The sequence below is a fragment of the Dinoponera quadriceps genome, unplaced genomic scaffold (genome assembly GCF_001313825.1).
Source record: "Dinoponera quadriceps isolate SergipeBrazil2010 unplaced genomic scaffold, ASM131382v1 scaffold566, whole genome shotgun sequence".
Classification (NCBI taxonomy): Eukaryota; Metazoa; Arthropoda; class Insecta; order Hymenoptera; family Formicidae; genus Dinoponera; species Dinoponera quadriceps.
In genome coordinates, this window is record NW_014555972.1 from 5,399,710 (window position 1) to 5,419,688 (window position 19,979).

The 19,979-nt window shown below is 44.6% G+C and overlaps 1 protein-coding gene across 9 annotated transcripts in view; it reads left to right on the forward strand.

Moving 5' to 3' along the window:
* LOC106746221 (TLD domain-containing protein 2) overlaps positions 1-19,979 on the forward strand; it is a 145,712-nt gene that overhangs the window by 71,538 nt on the left and 54,195 nt on the right. For 5 of the 9 annotated variants that reach the window (XM_014622537.1, XM_014622535.1, XM_014622543.1 and 2 more), the window contains exons 2-3: positions 14,651-14,719; positions 16,830-16,936. In XM_014622537.1, the coding sequence (XP_014478023.1) occupies positions 14,651-14,719; positions 16,830-16,936 (176 nt within the window). The remainder of the gene's footprint in view (positions 1-14,650; positions 14,720-16,829; positions 16,937-19,979) is intronic. The other 4 variants (XM_014622538.1, XM_014622544.1, XM_014622536.1 and 1 more) reach the window with 1 other exon arrangement.

A 19,979-nucleotide genomic window follows, 5' to 3' on the forward strand; every position in this document is an offset into this window, starting at 1 on the left:
TATCGGATTTTGAAATAACATTAATTTTAATCAGGCTCACGTCGGCATCGTCTTATCTTAAGACGTGTATTTTCGATCGAATTATATCTACACGATAGACCGTGCCAGTGTCAATGTCAGTGCCTTGGCGGAGCAGCTAAGATGTTGGGTCGGGAATAATAAATAAATTTATAAGATGTCAAGTCATTTATTATGCAAGAGATTTCTGCTTTCAACAGACGTTTGAGAAACCTGCTGAGAATAGATGGCCGCGTTGAAACTTAGACTGGTATTCCATTATTATTTGATAATTAATTATAATTTCACAATTATTCGCCTTCGGTTATTTGTCTGTGTATATTTATTACATTATTTCACACTAGAAATACCGATCCGAATAACTGAATAACGGTATATGAATATCACTCTGTAATTATGGTCAATCCAAGATCATAAATAATTTACAGCTATCTGAATATCTGCTTAGATTTCGTAAGTCCTGAAATGTTTTTATCTTATAACGCTCCTTGAATCACCAGTTCTAACTTGAATCTTTTTTCACATCTGTTTAGTTTTGTCGGTATATCGAATCCAAATTTAAATTCTTATCGATGATTACATAATTATTATTCTTGCTTTTATTACTCCTTTCTTTTACCTTTTTTAAATATCGAAATCCGATCAAAACTTTCAACGACGATATAAAAATAATATCAAAAAAATTGTGAATAAAATTCGTCATTTGATTTATCCATCAGCTCGTTATTTACTTGCACTAATTATTTAACATTCGCTTATTTTATTATAAAAATTATACTCGCAGTTGGTTAAGTAACACGGCCACGTAGTTTTAATCGTACGCTTAAAACGAGAGTTCTGTATTGCCACACGCCGCCTGTCGATACTACTTGCCGATGCTGCGTGTGTTTTATCCGCGCCAATTGATTCCGCAAGTTCAAAGGAGAGAACAACGGGAGCGCGCGTGTACACGGCCTATTGTAATTGAATAATGGCCACGTATGACGTCACCGCTGACAAACGGCACGGTCGTTTGACAGCGTGCGAACTTCGCGTTTACCGGCGCGTCGTTATAAATATCAAACGAGAACACCGGTGGAATTTTTCCCCGCGGTTGATTAACTGTCGCTGTGTAGTTCGTGAGGAGAGAAAGAGACTGTTGACGTCAGTCGCGCCGTGTTTAATCGCGAATGCACGATTCTGCCGACTGCTGAATCTTTTTCAAATTTGCAAGTCGCAATTTTGCAAATTCCGCGACTTTCGAAGACTCTTTCCTATTCGATGAATATTTCTGTCTTACAGCACACGGCTAAGTAGTTAAGGACGTGCTGTTCATTAGTGCTGGATTTTTAGTGGCGCATTAAGGAGGTCGTTCATAAATTTAATATTTATCAAGCTACATTTATTTCGCTTCCTAAATAATAAATATTCGCTTCCTAAATAATAAATATTAATTTCAAACGAAGTTGAAGTATACTATACATGTACACAGTATTATAAACACGGGAATATTATTATTTTTCATTTTTCTTATTAGTATTATATTTATGCATCAGTTGATCTAATAGAGATACACGGATAATAGAAAGAGATATCCAAGTCTCTTATCTCAGCTCTCTGAATGGTCAATTTTTTTCTAATTGCACGAGCAATCAGTTAGATAATATCTTTGAACGTATACGCAGTGCAAGTGCTATTATCGAGCTTTTATCAAATTCATTCCATCTTACAACCTCCTTCAAAGTGGAATACCTTTTGATCCGGGCTCTGAGTTACTGTCAAACTTTGGCGTCACGTTTAAAGTTCGATATAAAATTTTCTCATCATTTTCTCATCATTTCCACTTATGAGCGGTACATCCTTAGGAGAATGGACCAGATGAAAATGTATGCGCGATAACAGTAAAGCGTGTGTTGGCCGCTTACGAGACGGACAGTAAAATGAAGCGAATGACGAGGAACAAGGAGAAGCCACGAAGGTGAAGGGACTGCGTGAGGAGCGGCGTCCGTTCAGCATTGCCGTTAATTGCTCGCCCGCTGGTAATTGATCTAACCACTGTCATTAACGCGCTCTCGCGAACGATAATTCGCACCGTCGCTCGCGCGCCGCTCGTAAATCGCGATAACCGCCGTTGGATTGTACAAGCCTGTGCTTTGTGCGCAAGTTAACCGCCAACAAGTGCCGCCGACGTTCCGTCATCCCCGCTTTGTTTTACGACGAGGCGTTCGTTAAACCTGGCCGCGACCCAGAGTGACTGCAACTCTGTATCTTTTCTCACATCTCAGAAATTCTTGGCAGCCGATGCCCACTATCAGGAGACGGCACGGCCTCGGGCCTTAAAGGCGCCAACGCGCAACAGCTGTTGCACAAACGAGAAGCGAACTCCGTCGGATTTGTCAACGTCGATGACTACACATACACACACACACACGACTTCCCAGGTGAAAAAGTCTGTTACCGGCACGATGCCTCAAACGCACTTTTGCGTCGCATCCATCCCGCATAGTCGTACAGTCGCGCCCGGGACCAAACGCTCGCTCACCGTCTATCTCGCCTCTATTTTCCGAACGAGCGCGAAAAATAGACTCTCTCTCTCTCTCTCTAGCTCGCGAACCGGTATTTGGTATTTGCACGTGACGCACGTGATTCTCTCCGCGAGCCTCGCGATGCAACAAAAGGAGAAGCACGGGCGAGGGTCTTCCGCAATATCGTTGTACCTTTCGGATGTTCATCTCTCATGTTACTTTATTTTCATATTTATCTTTCCACGCTTATACACAGAGAAAAAGATTTCTATGCATTTAGTAAAGTTTCTTTAATTGAGTCAAATTTGTTTTTTGGAACAGAACGAACGGATATTTGACTCGACGAACAAGATTGTTTGGTTTTTCAAAAAAAAATTAATGTCTTTACGTCAAATAACATATTTCTTTTGTATTTTCGTTCAAACATTGCATTAGTTGTTATAAGCAATACATTATTTGAAGGAAGTAACATGATATGAAAAACATATTAGAGATTTTTTTTCGTTTCAGTGGAACAATATTTGATATACAATGAAATGCATTTCTTTTTTTATTAAAAACAAAGTATTATTTCCTCTAAATAATACCGTTTCTTTTATCAAATAATATGGTTTATTTGAGTGAAACATTTTCACTCAAGCAAATAATATTTGATATTAAATTACGTTAAATATTTATATTAAATGAACACAAATGAAATAAACAAGTATACTATATCTAAGGAAATCTTTTTCTTTGTGTATCTATGAATATAACGACATCAGAAGGTCAGTGTTTCTCGTATTCGCGAAATTTATTCGCGAGACACGCGTCGTCGACCCGATGATTCGTTGCCACCGTGTATAAGGTGTATAAGGACGAACCCGCGCTTCAGATCACTCTTCCTTTCACCCGTGGTCGATTCTTCGTTCGATCGCGAGTTGATTTTTGCCTCACGACAAGTGTCGCAACGTCGAATTTCTCGGTGTAGCTGCGCTGGTAAGAAGCGGTTTTATGGATATAATATTCTTAGAGCTGCACACGGGACCGTTCTCTTCCGGATATCCGTGATACAGCCAGAAATAGAGAGAAAGAGAGAGAGAGATAGCGGAACAAGAACTTCATTACGCCCCTCGTAATACTTGCGTTCGCTTTTCGCCCGCGGCGATACGCGTTTATTATTTCGCATACGGAAGTCGCGCTTAAACGCTGCCGATTAGCGAGACAGATTGTGTGGAAAGTGAGTCACCGTGAGCAATCGAAAGTAACGATTACTTATCTAATAATCGCGTTCGTCGTCCACGCGGAGCTGTCGAGGTTCGTCGCGCGGGTTCGTCGCGCGAGTTCGTCCCGAGTTCTTTATTTGCGATCGTCAATCGCCGTCGGCATAAGTTAATGTCGATTTTTGAGATTTCATATCGAGAATCAATGTAAGAGAGAGAGAGAGAGGGAGGAGATTGTAACTCAAGACTCGCCGTTAGAACGACGACGACTAAGGCATGGCATTAGAGTGCCTAATTACACGTGAAACGTTTTATTAATTACAGTACAATTATAGCACGTATCTTCTACAATCTGCGATATTATTAATCCACGAAGGTGACCTGTGTGTGCCAACATGATTGGAAAACGCGATCGGAGACGCGCGATAATGTGTATAATTATACACGAAGCGCCCAAGTGTGTGCGCAAGTCGCTCTAAAATTACCGCCTCTTTTTTTTATCCGCTCACGTCTGTCACGGCGGAATCGATCTGTTTTTAGCCGGAATTTAATATCTAATAATATCTCTTAATCGTTCGGCCACCGCCAAGAGTATAATTGAAACCGCCGCCTTCATTTTCGTCGACGTCTAATTATCGCAATTAAAAGCATCGACATCCCCGGCCGTGCGGGCGATAAAAAAGAAGGAACCTCTCGCGAGCGTGGTGGGACTGCGTTGCGCCTTAAACCGCGATACTTCCCCCTCCCGGCGCGTAGAACGCGAAATATGAAATCGTGTCTAATCCTTTCACGCACACAGACATACAACAGTCGCCTCTCTCCCTCCCTCGCACGCGATATTATAACGCGCGCACGAGCGCATCGTTCGCGATTCATGAATCCGTAATTACCATAATGATTATCACGGCACGGCGCGGCACAGCTCGGCACGGCTCCGCTCGGCTCGATTCGGCTCGCGCACGGCGGAACGCAGCCAGAAAATTAATCCCCCGCGCGTCTACTAATTGCCATTCTGAATTAACGGCCGCCTCGCCTGCCGGCGAAGGCCGTGATTTTCGGGCGGGGGCGGGCTTTAATTAACGGCCGGCCTAAATGGGGAAAACGGTAAGGCCGTCCGCCGGAAATCGCGCGTGCCGAATAAGCCGATCGATTGGCAATCGTCTTAAGGAATCGGCCGCAGATGGTGCTGCGGATCGATGAGGCGCGCCGATTGTACAACGAGAGTGTGTAATTTAAATTCCCGCGACGGCCGCACACGCGCCGCGAATACCGCGCGAGCGAGTAACTCCGTTGCGAGACACGTATTTCGTTTACGGTCGCGAGAGCACGCGGCGAAAGGGCGGAGGAAACGGATCCCAGCCCTCGAAAGCGCCGAGGAATTTCGAATCCGGTGGAAGCCGAAGGCTGGCCTCGACCGCCGGTAGTCCGCCTTTCGAAGTTACCCAATTATCTTCTTAGACACGTAACACGCTGTTAATGAATGATTAATATTGCGAGGCAGACGGGAGCGCGCGCGATCGCGTGCCTCTCGCGTCGGGAATTAGTTAGACCTTGTCCAATTCGCTCTCGTTACGTTTACGTCCTCGTGTATATTTTGTATCGGAGCCTGTCGACCACCCGGACACGCGAGTCCATCGGTGAGTTTTTCCGTGCGTACGGCGTAATTTCAGACGTCATTATTATCTGTTATCGTTTTGGAGAAGTCGGTAATTCGTAACGTCTGAAATTAGCCGTATCCTCGGTCACCGAAAGATTCGGATTGTCCGAGTGCTCGACCGTACTGTTTTGCACACGGTAAGTCGTAATTGTCAAAGCCACGGGGAAGGAAAGTCCATCGCGGCATGTTGTCACAGCTCGGGGAATTTGAGCGAGACGCGACGTAACGTCGTTAATGATATTTTCCCGCGATCTTCGTGATCCTTTGCGCATGGGGGAACGTTATTTCTCGGCCTCGGGCGGGCAGTTTCTTCCTGAATTAATTGAAAGCCGGGTATCTGTTAGGCGGAAGTCAGACGTCCTCGATTCGCGCTCTTTTCCGATGCGGAAGCCCGCTTTTCCGCCGAGAAACGCACACCGAGCGTGATACGCGAGCGGAATGAGAAATTTCGTGCCTCCTCTTCGTTTATTTATATTCAACGGTCCATCGCGCCTTGTACAAGGATTTATCAAAATTTCAGGCCTGTCGAGGAAATTTCATCAAACGCGCGTCCCACACATTATATATCTTTCAAGACGTATCTTCCAAAAGTTTTGTCTTGTCTAATATTTGTGTATTTTATCTTTTGTAATAAGACTTTATTTTTGGTATTTATTTGATGAATATCTCTAATATATCTTATGATAGTATGAAAGACTCATATCAGAATATTCGAAAGATAATATTTTATCTTAGAAGCAATAAGTCGATCGCGTGATTTGTTTGTTCAGAAATTTATTTTAGTACTTTTTATTACTCGAGCAATCATTCTGTCGAATAATTTCTCCACACGACTAAGAATCCGATGAATTATTAACGTTCGCTTCTCTCTCTCTCTCTCTCTCTCTCTCGTTAATTTATCTCGATAAAAGTTACGCTAAAACATATGTACGGAATGTAGACGGCGAATCCGATTTTCGGTGCAGCGAAATCTTTTTAGAGTCTCTGTTGGAAACGAAATTCGCCGTCCCCGAGCGTTTCTCGCGTTTATGTCTCTCCCGGTTTGCAATTGCCGGCACTTCCGCTTAATTTGCAACACGGTAACGCAAAGAGTACATTGCACGGCTGTCGCGCCGTCTGCGGCAGACGGAATTTCCACGCTACTTTGACTCACGGCGGGATGATTCTTTACAACGAGAAATCCCGCGGCAGAGTCGTTTAAAAGCGATTAGAATGTCAATCATAGGCAGAAGCGATCGGCGAAAGAAAAGTGGAAACAAGAATATGTCTCTTGCATTCTGGGACAAAGTCGTTCGACCGGTGTCGTCGATCGACAGGCAGTTTGAAATCCCACGAGCCCGGAATAATTTATAACTTTACCGCTCGAAATTTCCCGGAACAATTGACATTAAATTTAAACAGGACATGGGAGTAATCCACTTTTCTCACTTCTCTTCATTTATTTACAAACGCCTCATTTTTTTCTCATTTTAAATAAAATAGATTGTTCTTTGGACTTTTTTTATTCGATTTGAGCTCTTCTAAAAAAAACACGATCACAAGAAGTCATTTTCAATAATTTGCTTCTTAAAATACAAAACAAGAGGTTCACAGAAAATAAAATAACAACAGTGACTCTGACGACACAATGTTCATAAAGTGGAGAACTATTTTGAAGCCGTTTTCCAGGAAAACAGACAATGATTGGTACGAATACAACTGACTGTATTTTTTTTTTAAATCACACAATGGAATCGTTTGTTCATTCACAATTCTTGTTTGTCCATTGAGCCAGAACGAGTTATTAACAAACGAACTCAAGAAAATAGACAATGACCCAGTGAGATCATGAACACACTTGACTGCGTTTTCTTTATAAATTGCATATTATTCAGTATTATTCTTCGAATATTCTTAAGAAGTCGCGACTAACTAGTCTGTTTTCAACGGAAAAAACTCGTAACTTTTGTTTTTGTTTTGATTTAAGATCTGAGACGTTCCAACATTCTGAAAATATATTGCAATGTAGCTTAATTGAATTCAAGTTTAGTGTTTTATTTCATTTCATTAAAAACATTTGAGGAAACATAAGGAATTTAATTTTTGTTTTGTGAAGGACTTTATGATGTATCTAAATATATATATAAGACTAAGTGTAAAGTAAATTTTAGATTCTATGTATTACGTAACTTCTTTTGTTCTCTAAAAATTCATACTTTATTCTTCACCGACTTTCACCATAGTGTTTTTAATCTTTTAGAGAAATGGTATAATAGATAAACAATTTATTTTTTAACGTACAAATTATTTGGAAAAGACACTTTTTATTCATTTTTTTTAAAGCTGACTTGTTTCTTATTTTTTCAAGAACGAAATTCACTTTTCTTACTATTAATAACTTCCGTCTTATTTACATCTTCATAAAAATTTCTAATGACGCAGAATCTTTCTCGTAAATTCTTTCCTTTAATATCTTATCTCTGGATTCATTTATTCTGAGTCAATCGAGACACATATTCGCGTGACATTTCTTGTTTCGCGATTAACGGCTCAATCACGTTTCGCTCATCGAGCTATCTCTTTCCGGCCGGAGTTTCCGCGACGGCTTCTCGCGGAATCGGCACACGGTGTATTACGTCGATTACGTTACATGGGCGAGGTTACGTCATGAAGTAACGCGGTTGGCGGCACACGAGGCGGCACAAATCGAGTTTATCCTTTGCGAATTTCGCGCGCGGAGTCCCGCCTCATTAAAACAACGCCGACGGAGTTTCCGTCTCGGCGGGCCACGTTGTTCCCGAACAACCCGATTGCGCTCTCCCCCGTAAAGTTTGGTCTTCGGTGACGGAGTTCGGCGTACATATCGATCTATTGTTGACGACACAACGACGACGAGTTTCGTAGTCGTTGTTGTCGTCGACGACACCACGGTGGCAACGACTAGTTTCATCCTTGCGGTTCCGGAACGATCGTTAAACGAGTCGGGCAACAACGAAGGGGGAAGAACATCTCCGCGTTGTTGGTCGGTGGAAACACCGATGCTCGGCCGTGTTTGCCTTGCCGGCTCGTTAACGGGGAATTCTCGTCTTTGTTTTATCGAGTTTCCTTCGCGTCGTCAATGACGGATTTAGAGTCTCGTGCCGGCGTGCGATTGAAATCATGTTCTCGGGCGGGGAGAGGGAAAGAGATAAAGAGAGTGGGAGAGGAAGAAGAATGTGTGGAGGCATTTTCCACGCTGTTACGGAAATATGAGCATCTTAGCTCCGTTAATACTTCGATACTGATAATTAAAGACGCGATGTTGCGCTCGTAACGCGAGGCGCGCATAGCGGACGTGCAATAACACGAGACGTTTCGTCGGTTATAAAACACCGATTACGACGACGATATCGATCGATTCGCGAGGAACGTTATCAAGTCGATATTGTATCGTCATCGTATTGTACGAGAGGAGAAGAAATAATAACTCTGTAAGCGTATAATAACGCCATTAGAGTCCATCGTGGGCGGGCGTGCGTTATTATAGCTCGTGACGGAATATATTGTTTATCACCGGTAAATTTTACGGACGACTCTTCCAGATTCCCGCGGGGGAAGGCAATAACGTCATAGTGTGATAAAGGGCACCTCTGATTATACCACTCGGAATATTCGCGCGGAACGAAGCGCGATATGATAAGGTCTCGTCGGCGTAAAAAAAAACCGCGTCTGATCGCGCGTAAATTCGAGACGTTAAACGACGAGTCGCGATGCACACCGCGAAAGAAATCATTTTGGCACGACGCCGACGATGTCCTGTGCCAGTTTGACGTCGCGTCGGCGGCGGCTTGTGAAATACGGTAATAGGGAAATAAAGGCAATTCACGCGTAAAACCGATATTTATTACACAGAGGCACGAGTAAACACACACGGATATGTTATATTATATATATTTTGTTATTTTATGTTATATTATATTATATATAAATAATATAATATAAATATATCAATAATATATGTGGGCCGGCTTTACTCTCGAGAGAAATTTGTGTGCACGTTTTCCGCAAGGAAGGGAAGAAGCTAAAATCGAAACACATCGGTATAAAATTTCCCAAATTTTTATCCGCTTTCATCAACGCGTCTCGCCCGTCGCTTTCGATTGCTACGCAAGCACGAAAAATACGTGGTTTCCCAATCACCCCGCTTTCTTCCTCTTTCAATTTTTTTTTCTCCTCTCGGTAGAAGCGACACGTCGTGCGTTTCTCGTCGAGAGGAACACGATTACATCGCGCGGACGATTGAGAAATCATCCCGGCGATTCCGTTTAAACTCGCGTAACTCTCAATCGCGCACGACGTCGTCTCGCGTCGTGCAACCGGCGGCGTTCGCCGACAATGAGTCGTTCTGGCAATTTCGTCAGTGCGCGCGAGTACGATCGAGGATTCCCGTTATTACGTATGCTGTCCGAAGCCGAAAGTCATCCTCCGTGCGCTGCAATGACACGGAGGAACACGGCGCGCACGCACAGGTGTCACAGGAAATGTCGAAACATCGCGCGGGCTCGTACGCGAGCACCTTTCTCTCTCGACGAGAGTCGCCGGCGAATCTCGTTCCTCTCGCCGTCGCCTCGCGCGTGATTTCGGTCACGCACGCGCACGCGTGACGCGGCTGATTTCCCAGGAAGGCACCTTCGCCGGTGCACGCACTGTCTGTAACCACTGCGTCCGGATTACCAGGCGCGGCCGTATCCTCGCCGGTCCTCGCGCGATCGCGAAAAACGTCACTCGATCGTGATCGAGCGCGAAACTCGCGTGTCATTAACGTCCTTTGTTAACGCCGATTGGTGTGTCAGACGAGCAGGCGAGCGCGAGAATTGCCGCGCGGCCGACGGATTCGTTGTTTCATCGGTTTCGCGTAATTATTGCGAGATTAACGCGCGCTATTGTTATTATGTTTACTATTATTATCCGGATTATCAAAACAACGCAGCCTGTGCGCGCTCTGATCGTTTGTCCGGGCGAAATGTTAATGTAACATTTGAAAGCGGGAAAATTGCGGTATTTGCGAAGGGAATAATAACCGCCAGGATTGCCCGCCCGTTGTCGCGCGGTGTTTTTGATACAAATATACCGCGGCGCGTTTTGGCGTCGATCAGTTTTTGAACGCGCGCCACGATGCATGCATGAGGCGTATGAATGAGAAGTCGCACATGGCTGGGAAAATTTCAGTCGGACGGCGACGCCTGAACGCGAAAAAAACCGGCTCGTCGCGCGCGGCTATTGCAGTTGCCTGTTTGCAGGCGCTATTATTAAATTGCAGCCGTCGATGCACGAGGCAAAAGCGAGCAAGCGAGAGAACGATGATTCCCGACCACCTGATAACGCGACGCTGTCCAAGACTTTTTTTTAATTCCTCCGTTACATAATTTCCTCGGAATGGTAAATTTGCTTATTTGCCGATTTTCCCTTTCAATCAGACAACGAAACGATGAAAATGTAACCATAACATTAATTAACGGGCGAGTAAAAGTAAAACGTCGATGTATTGCGATCAATTGAAGTACCAAAATGAATTTAATGGTGTAATATGCAGAAATTGAACAAAAATTTGCGGAAGAACGACAGTCAGAAGTATACAAATCGTACACTACTTGAGAATCGAATTCGATTTGCGTGCTTTTGATTGTCGTTTCTTCCGCAAATTTTGGTTTAATTGCTGTATAATGTGTTATTAAATTAAGTTAATTTTGATGCTTAAATTAATCGCTCACTCGATGCTCATACATCAGCTGTTACGTGCCCGTTAAAAATCTAATAAAAAAATGTAAAAATGTAATACTATTACATTTTTTTCATCGTCTGATCGTGTATATTATACATTACAGTCACAATTTCTGTATTTATTTATTTATTTTTTCCGTCATCTTACTCTATCGCTGCATCGGATGAACGAAATCTTGAATTAACGTCTCGTTAATTCGGAAGTAGAGCCATAACGAGATCGTAATGGCGAGAGCTCGATGTACGGAGCAAGCAATGGGGGCCGGGTATCCGGTTTTTCGAGCGTACCAAGGGGTTAAGAAATTCCGACGCGTTAAAATCGACGAGCAAATATTTCGGGACTGCGCCTGGTTGCTTCGTGTTTTCGTTGGAGGTCCAGCCGATTGGCTCCGTCCGCGAATTTATTATTTATATCTCCGATGACCGAGAATTCGCAACACATGGCGGGGCTTATTGATCGTCGTTCGCACGGCCCACGCCAATTTTCGCGGGTGAGCTAACGTAATTGCTCCACGTGTACGCGTACTCGTGTTCTTACTGAGGCGGCAAGATGCGCTTTATCCTCGTCGTCCAGTAAACATCCTGGCGCCGACTTTCTTTCCGCCGACAGTGGTGAAAAGTCGTGAACGTGTCGGGCGATCCCGCGAAGTTTGTCAGGGAAATATTTGTTTTTGCGAAGTAATACCTCGCGAGAAAGACCGAGAGAGAGAGAGAGGGAAGAGCGACAGATGTGCGTAAACAAGAGCCATCGAAATTGTGCCAAAGCTATTTATATCTGTCCACCTATATTTACCCGGACCGGCGGAAACGGCTCACGTTGGGTCGCCTAATTAAATAACGTTCGATAATTCATTGTAGCGGGCGCGTCTCGGCCGAAAGCGTCGCGCACGGTGATATTAATTTCGCTTTCCGGCTTCGGGCCGTTTCGACAACTTGATTACCGGCGTCGTGCTAGAATCAATCGTAACGATGTAATTTACATTGTCCAATTTGGAATGAAATACAGTCTCGTTGGGAGTCTCAGGCAACCCGGACGACTGAAATAAATTCCGACTCACGCTCGGCCCACTGCTGCTGCTGCTGCATTGCCGTGTATCGTTATTTTTCGCGCGTCCCGCGTATGCGGACGCACGTTGTTGCGGAGAGTCTCAATGTTTTATATCTCCCGAAACGCTGGGCTGCCATTTTCGCCGCACGTACGCGCGTCTTGGCGTCGGCAACGAGCAGTGTGTTGTTGCGAGTAGCGTTATCGAGAAGCTAAATATTATACTACAGCCGTGGTGAGCGTTGAGACGACCCCAATTCTCTAAAAGCTTTTTTAAACTTTCAACGGGCGGATTCAACCGACCTTCCGGAAGAAAATCCAATTCTCATAGCGTAATTTATCACCGGTATGGGATAATCCGAGTTCCTCCATGTGGCCTTGAACGTAAAGTACGTTCTTTTTCCCCTCGAGCTACTCGCACGCAACCCTATTACTGCAGCTCGAAGAAATCTCGGTCGCGTGTTCCGAAGTATACAGCAGTATAAATCTTCTTGTTAAGGATCGACAGGGTCATAATATTTCTCACCTGTTCCTTTGTGTGGCTTTCCCAAACGTAGCTATTTTTTTCTAAGCTACAAATCGCTATTAAATAATTCCACTTCGTTGAGCTTGTGGTCAATAAGATTTAACCCTCTAATAGTAAAGCTGGGGTCGAATCCGATTCCATATTCTATTTTGTTTATTTCTCATCTAATTAACATTCAGAATGGGCAAAAGAAGTAAATAATAACACGAAACTTCTCCCTCTGTTTAGTTATAGATGAAGAAATATAATAAAGCTTCGCCAGCTGACTTGAAATAATTGCGGCAAAAAATTGTGAGAAAGCGCTTTGACGCTCCTGAAAATCCACTTCGCCAGGTTAGAGGGTTTAAACGTAAGGAACTCACGGGTTTTTTGGAGACTGTTGTAACGTCGTCCTTGCTACAAAGAGAATTCCTTTATTATAAGGCAAAGAGGGACAAAACAGAGATGAGACACAAAGAACATCTGCGAATACGATAGGGAGAGAGCGAGTGCGACAATTTCTCTCCGTGTTACGATTGAGAGACACTGCGTCGGAGCGCGCCGCCAGTAACGGGCGAACTCACTAGGCCACGACGATAATCGAATTAAAACGTCGGATGTAATTAGCGCGCGAAGAGGCACTGCGCCTCCTGTACACACGCGCACGCAGATGTGGTGACTCCTCTCAAATGACCGAATGGAGCTGGTGCTCCGCCGTGCGTTTCTGCGATTCGGCGCTGATCGCCACGCGTAACAATGCTGCATGCGCATCTACCGCTGAATGCTGCAATGCGACAGCTGGGTCGATATTTTTCTCGCGACCGAATTCGATCTGGCTTGGCCCGAGAGTGTTGTTTTTACGTTGACGCCTCGAGTTCTCGGCCGCAAACGCTTTATTAACGCACGAGCTTGTCTTTTTGTTTGAATTTCGCGAGCCTTGCGTACGTTGAGGAGTGAGATTTCTACACGACGACACGAGGATTCGCATTGAGAGAGAATTTTTGCTGGCATAGCGATTTGTTTCTTACTATAGTGACAGCAAAGAGATTTTGTTTACACCGAAAAAATAATTTTGCTGTTGTAGCAAAACGCCGTTGCGACAGCCATAAAATATATTTGGCATAGCTGGCAATTAATACTTTTAACAAATCTTTTTGGTGTCCAAACACAAATCTTTCTGCTGTCACTATAGTAACAAACAATTTGCTGTGCCAGTAAAAATATGTTCTCCGTGCGTTTCCGCGCGCAAGTGATCCCGTGAATATTTTCTGAGAGGGACGGGTGGATGGATGGATTGATTGATTGATACATTTATTATTGCCTTAGAACTATGTTTCTTTAGAAGCGGTACGAAGAGAGATACATGATACAGAGGATGGAAAGGAAAGGAAAAATAAGAAACATTGTTTAAAAATATCAGCAGAATTTAAACGCCGCGAATTAAGTTAAAATGTTTTCGACTCATTACAATTAGTAAAATAAGTAAATGAAGTATGTAAAGGAATAACGTTGCGCGTTAACGAGCACTTTTATTTATTAGGAATGAGAGGAAGGTTGGGGGAAATTTTGAAATTGTCGAGTATTCCGATAAAATGTACGGGCGAACGAAAACTCATTACGTGAGCAATAACGAAACATACAAACGTTCGTTTAACGTTATCCCGGTGTGTATGCCAAACCTGTGAAGTACTACTTAATAACGCACTACTTAATAAATCGCATGTCTGTATGTTGCAAATTAAAACGCCGAGCACGCGAGGTCGCTCATTAAATCCCACGAGAGAGGTTAAAATACTTTGAAAACCGTTTTCCGCTCGTAGAAATCGCCTCCCCGAGCGCACGGCTAAACTCCGACCTCACCGCCGCACACCCTCTTTTGTCTTATTTTAACCTACGATTTAATTGTTTTTCAAGCTCCTGGCGCACGTAGATTGCATGCATTCTCATCACCTTTGTTTTGGATTGTTTGTTGCATCTCAGGTCCAGGCGAATGTCCCAGGATGTCACGACGTCAAGATCGACGGATAACCTAACATCGTCTTATTACAGGTATGTACACACGCGATCGCCCGTCGTCGTTTCCTCCGTACTTTGTCATTTTATTTTCCCTCATTTCCTCATTTATCTCGAACTTGACACGAGTTTAGTGTTACAAGTAGACGCGACATACCCGCGTCGCCGACGGTCACGTTACAGCTCGATCATGTTTACGTAGTACACCTTTGCGTAGAAACGCCACTTGAAATGCACGCGAGAAGCACGTAATTGATAACGCACGCGGAGATAGCTCACGAGCGAAATCTTAGTAGGTTTCTCATCGAATATCTTCTTTTCGTCGTGGACGGTAAGTGCTCAGCGATAAGACAGTCGTAAAAATGATTTGCGCGGAGATGATAATGTATTATATCTCTTTAAGTATCTCTAATTAACCCTTTACGCGGCAAGCAAATTTTTACCGTTTGTCCTCCAAACGGCAAGGAGATAAAAATCATGCGTTTTCGGTGAAATTCAGTCTCGAAGGTTTTTTTTGGTCGCTGATTACAAATTTTGAGTTCAGTTTGGTGATTAGCGACCTCAAAAATCCTAAGATACCATTGGTAGTCAATATTGTATAAACATATTTTTCACCCCGCCCGCTATATAGGGTGAAGGGTTAATTCTTGATCCGATTTGTCTTGGACGTTTCTCTCCGGCCGATCCATAAAGATTCAATTAGATTTCAATTATTTTGTGACAAACCGAATAGAAAAATCCTCTACCATTTTGCAAATAACATGTAAATCTTTGAGTTATTAATTAAAGAAGTGCCAGGCACGACCACTTTCAATCATTAATAATTCGAAATTTTGCGAGATTGTTTGTAAAGTGGTAAGGGACTTTTCTGCTCAATTTAATACATTCTACCTGCACACGGCGCTCAGTCAAAACTTTCTTGATATCCTATATATTCTGTCTTTTTCATATGTACAAATTGCTCTTATATCTTTCCTACCTTACGCACTAAAGTGATTTATATTCCCGTCAAAAAGACGAAAAATAAAAAGAAATGAAACAAAAATATATTTATATCTCAAGTGTAATATTTTCGCGTATAAAAAAGTAGCTTTTATAGGATCGGCTGGAACGAAATGCGAGGTGTCAAGGCGCCGTGAAAGCACGTCGAGACTTGGCTCCCGCGGTGAAGAATTTCGACCAGCCCTCGAGATCGGTCTTTTTTCGCCGCGGGAAATCGTGCGACAACAGTCCTGCGGAGAACACTATCCGGTGTCTCGCTGGTCTCGTTTATTCGTTCGTCGCGGTCTCCGTTATCATCGTCGTCGTCGGCGTAACGCCCGCGGGTTCATTCACCGGCTCTCTCATTCATGCGTTCGTCTCTTTTCCACTTCCCTTTTGTTTTCCCCGTTTTACGACGTACGTCGCGCACCGTTGCGTTATTCAGGCCCATTCGCGGAAATTTCAAGCGAGCTTTATCTGCGACGGCCACGCGCGCGTCCCCGTAGATCGTCGTCGCCGCCGCCACCACCACCACCACCATCGGCGGCACTCGACTTACGAAGGTAAACCCGGCATGCTTCGTTGCATCGTGAAATTGCGTTTTGTTATGGCTCAACGAAATTGCCTCTACACCTAAGCGTTTACAAATAGCGCGCCGCGGCGAACTATTAGCGTCCAGCCCGCAAACACGCTCCGTGAGAATAAGTCGGCCCGCGCTTTATTCCCGAACGCGTGTGCCCGCGTGACTCGATTTTGCGGCGGAATAAACTGCAAATGGAAACGCGTTAACGAAGATAATCATCTTGCAACGCGACCCGCGCGCATTCGTCTCGCCCTGTCGCGAGCTCTTTCCGATTTCTCTTTGTTTTTTTTATTCTACGGCATAGAGTTCTAAATTTCGAAGAAACATGCGAGCACGAATTCGCCGAGCGGAGAGAGACTTTCGACCTCTCACAGCCGCGCGGAGATTGGCTCGGAATGGAAACGTCGACTTTGAGAGGTCGAAGTCGACGAGGCGCGGGGCACGAGACTTGTTCTTGTTTTGCCTTCCATCCGCTCTCGAGCCATCCCCGCCGCGTCTTTTGATCAGATTTGTTGTTGCACAACGGGCGATATCAACGAGAACGCACGATGTCAATTAACGATCGCGTTTATTCCATTACAGGAGCAAGAGCCGTAGCGTGGATCACGGGTTTACGGCGCCTTTCGATTTGGATTCCTTGCGGAACAAGGTCGAAGGACGCTTCGAGTCGGTGGATAAGCTGTCAAAGGGTGAGTGCGCGTTGTTATTCACTAGTCAATTAAGACGGTCGAGTGAACGTACCTTCCTTTCTAAAAACTACCGAAGTGCGTACATGTCGTATCTTACTCGCGAACGTCATCACGATAGAATTGATCCTTGCAAAAAGGACGATCGTTTCGCAAGTAACGAGCCATATGACTTGATCACTTCTCGCTCAGCCACTGGCCACGGTATCGTGCTAAATTAAAAAAATATGATATAAAGCGAAAGAAAAATGGTCGAAGAGGGAATAAATTAAAGTGGTGTTTTCTTATCCACGACTATTTTCGTTACTCGATTAATCCGACGGAGCACTTCACTTCTGAAAAAGCGTGTCGTCTGCTGGTATACGTTCTTTCCGTGACTACCGACCAGTCTCGATCCGGTCGTGTTATCAAAATGGAGCTGATTTAAATCACGATACTCAGCGCGGATTCGCGGAAATCCGGCCGGACGTTTTCCACGACGGTTCCGTTCGGGGAGAGGCTGTGGTGACCATGACGATCAGGCGCGATCCGAAGGTCCCCGGGATCTCCGCGTATATTCCGATGTCAGCCCGGTCGCCCACAACCTTACTCGGACGAATTACATTGACTTACTTTCTCGAACTGGCACAAGTGCCACGTGTGATCGATCGCGCCCGGTCGCAAGCAAGCAAGCAAGCGAGCGAGCATTTGGAATCGACGCGTTACTGATACACCGTGCAACGCCGGCGGGCTTAATGAAGACTAATTGACGCGCGGTATTAAGGATAAAGTGGTACTGGTAATTAATGAAGTGACATCCTCGATCCGGAACGCGAGATCCGGCCGCGGCGAGATCGCCCGCGGATTACGGGCAGGTGGCGAAACAACCGTCGCGCGCCTTGCGATCGCCCGCAGACGCGCGGGTTTTTAATCGGGATGAATAATTCAGTCGCGATGCATAATTTATGGGCTCGCTTTGTGCGCGAGATACACCGAACGGGTTAATCCGCGATCCAGCGGACGCTGTTTATCTAGCGCAACATTCCTTTCTTTCTTCCTCCTTTTTTCTACCACGTCGCATATTAGGTCAATGTTAGGTAATCATCGTGCGGAAGAGCCCGGCGATGGAATGAGAAGGAGAGAGAGCGAGTGGAATAGATTCTTCGTATTTGTGATATACAAGAATGAGTGAGGCTGAATGGAAAAGTTGTCATTTTGCAAAATTCGCAATAGTAATTAATGAGGAATTAATCAAGTGTGAGATAATGAGCGCACGGGAAGCGACAGGCCGGACTCTGTACAAAGAAAGATAGCTTCTAAAAATCTTCCGGCAACGATCGAGAGGATTTTCAGAGGTGGATTTCTAAAGGCGGAGGGAGCAGCGGGCGGCTGAACGCGCCGAAAAGAAACACGTCTCTCGTTATCAGTTGATACCATCGTTGCTAGGAGATCTTCAGGAGTAAGCCATTTTTCTTCATACAGAGTCCGACCTGCGGCTCCCTGTATGCTTATTATTAGTTCGTAACGAGGGAAATAATCCCTCGTTACGAACTAATCCCTCGTTAACTATTGCAAATTTCGCAAAATGGCTTTACTGAAGAAATTTGCGTGTGAACTGAAAATAATGTGATGTAACAGATACGCGGAGAGAACGTTAGGAATAAACGGCGGGAGAATTCAAACTAGATGCTACATATTAGAAACAAGCGTGCGTTTACAAAACATTCAGCAGAGAATGCACTGAACATACTAGAAAAGAAAAGAAAATTAAAAATGAAAGATGAAAGTAAGCGTGAGAGGGGGAGGGGGAAGAGATAGCGTGATTTCGTGCTGCGTAATTTCGTCGTAGTGATTGGATTAGCGTGCCGGACGATCGGCTCGTTATTCATTTTAATATCGATAACGGGAACATAGGTGAAATATCGCAGATTTTATCGCTCTCGCATAATTATAATGCCGCGGCGAACAAAAAAGCGCATCTGTATAAGATATGTTTCCGAGAATCCTTCCTCAAGCATACACGTTACTCCTATATTAATGCAGGACTTTCTCTGTGCCGGCGCACCGTTTGAACACGTAACGTAACACCACGTGGCGGGCACTTATCGGCTCGCGAACGGACGCGTGCGACGTCCCGATAGATCGTCGCAGCCGCTCCGAATTTCGAATAGCGAAATTGCCGCCGAAAATTCGAAGATTTCGTCCCGGCGGTGCCGCGAGCAGTTTATTAAATCCGCTTCTCTCGAGCACGCGAGTAACTAGCGCGCGCGTTTAAATCATTCGCCGGTGCGCATACATGCGCGTCGCTTTAATGCGAGCCCAGCCGAGGGCCTGCCAAGGGACAATTGTTTCCAACTATCGCCAGAAATTTATCTCATTACCTCGCACCAGCCGCTCGCGCAATTGCACGTCTGAGAGGTGTAATCCGCCGCCCAATCTAGCCTCCTGCGCTCGAAGTTAATAGCGTTTGCAGTACGTATTATTAATTAAACTCGGATCGGACGCGAGGGAAGTTGTCTCTCTCTCTTTCTCTCACTTTTTTTTTTTACTCGGTAGATTATCCTTCTTATTTTTTCACCGTTGCGAGCGTGATTTATTTATTTGCGGATTGAAAGCTCACCCGATCGCGACGGGGGTTGAAAGGCGAGCGCGGATCCTATCGCATGGATATTTCGTCTCGTTTTTCACCGATAATTTAATCTCGTTAGTGTTTCGACGTTATTATCGGCTACGTAAGCGGTTTTAATTCCCGGCTCGCTCTTTGGAATGATCATATCGATTGAAGTCGTCTCTTGGGAGGGAGCAAAATCGGGAGGAAAACCGAGAGCCGGAGTGTGCGATGCAAATTGTCGATTGCATCGACGTTTTTATGGAGGCTCTCTCTCACTCATTCTGTTTCTTTCTCTCTCTCTCTCTTTCTATCTCCTCCGGTGTGTGCACACGTGCAACTGTTTACACTGCAACGACACTGGTTGCGCATGCTGTGCAAATGTTTATTTCCGATTATAACGTGCACGAATATCAGCGCGCGCGTGCAATCTATACAGATAGGCTATGAAAGTTTCTC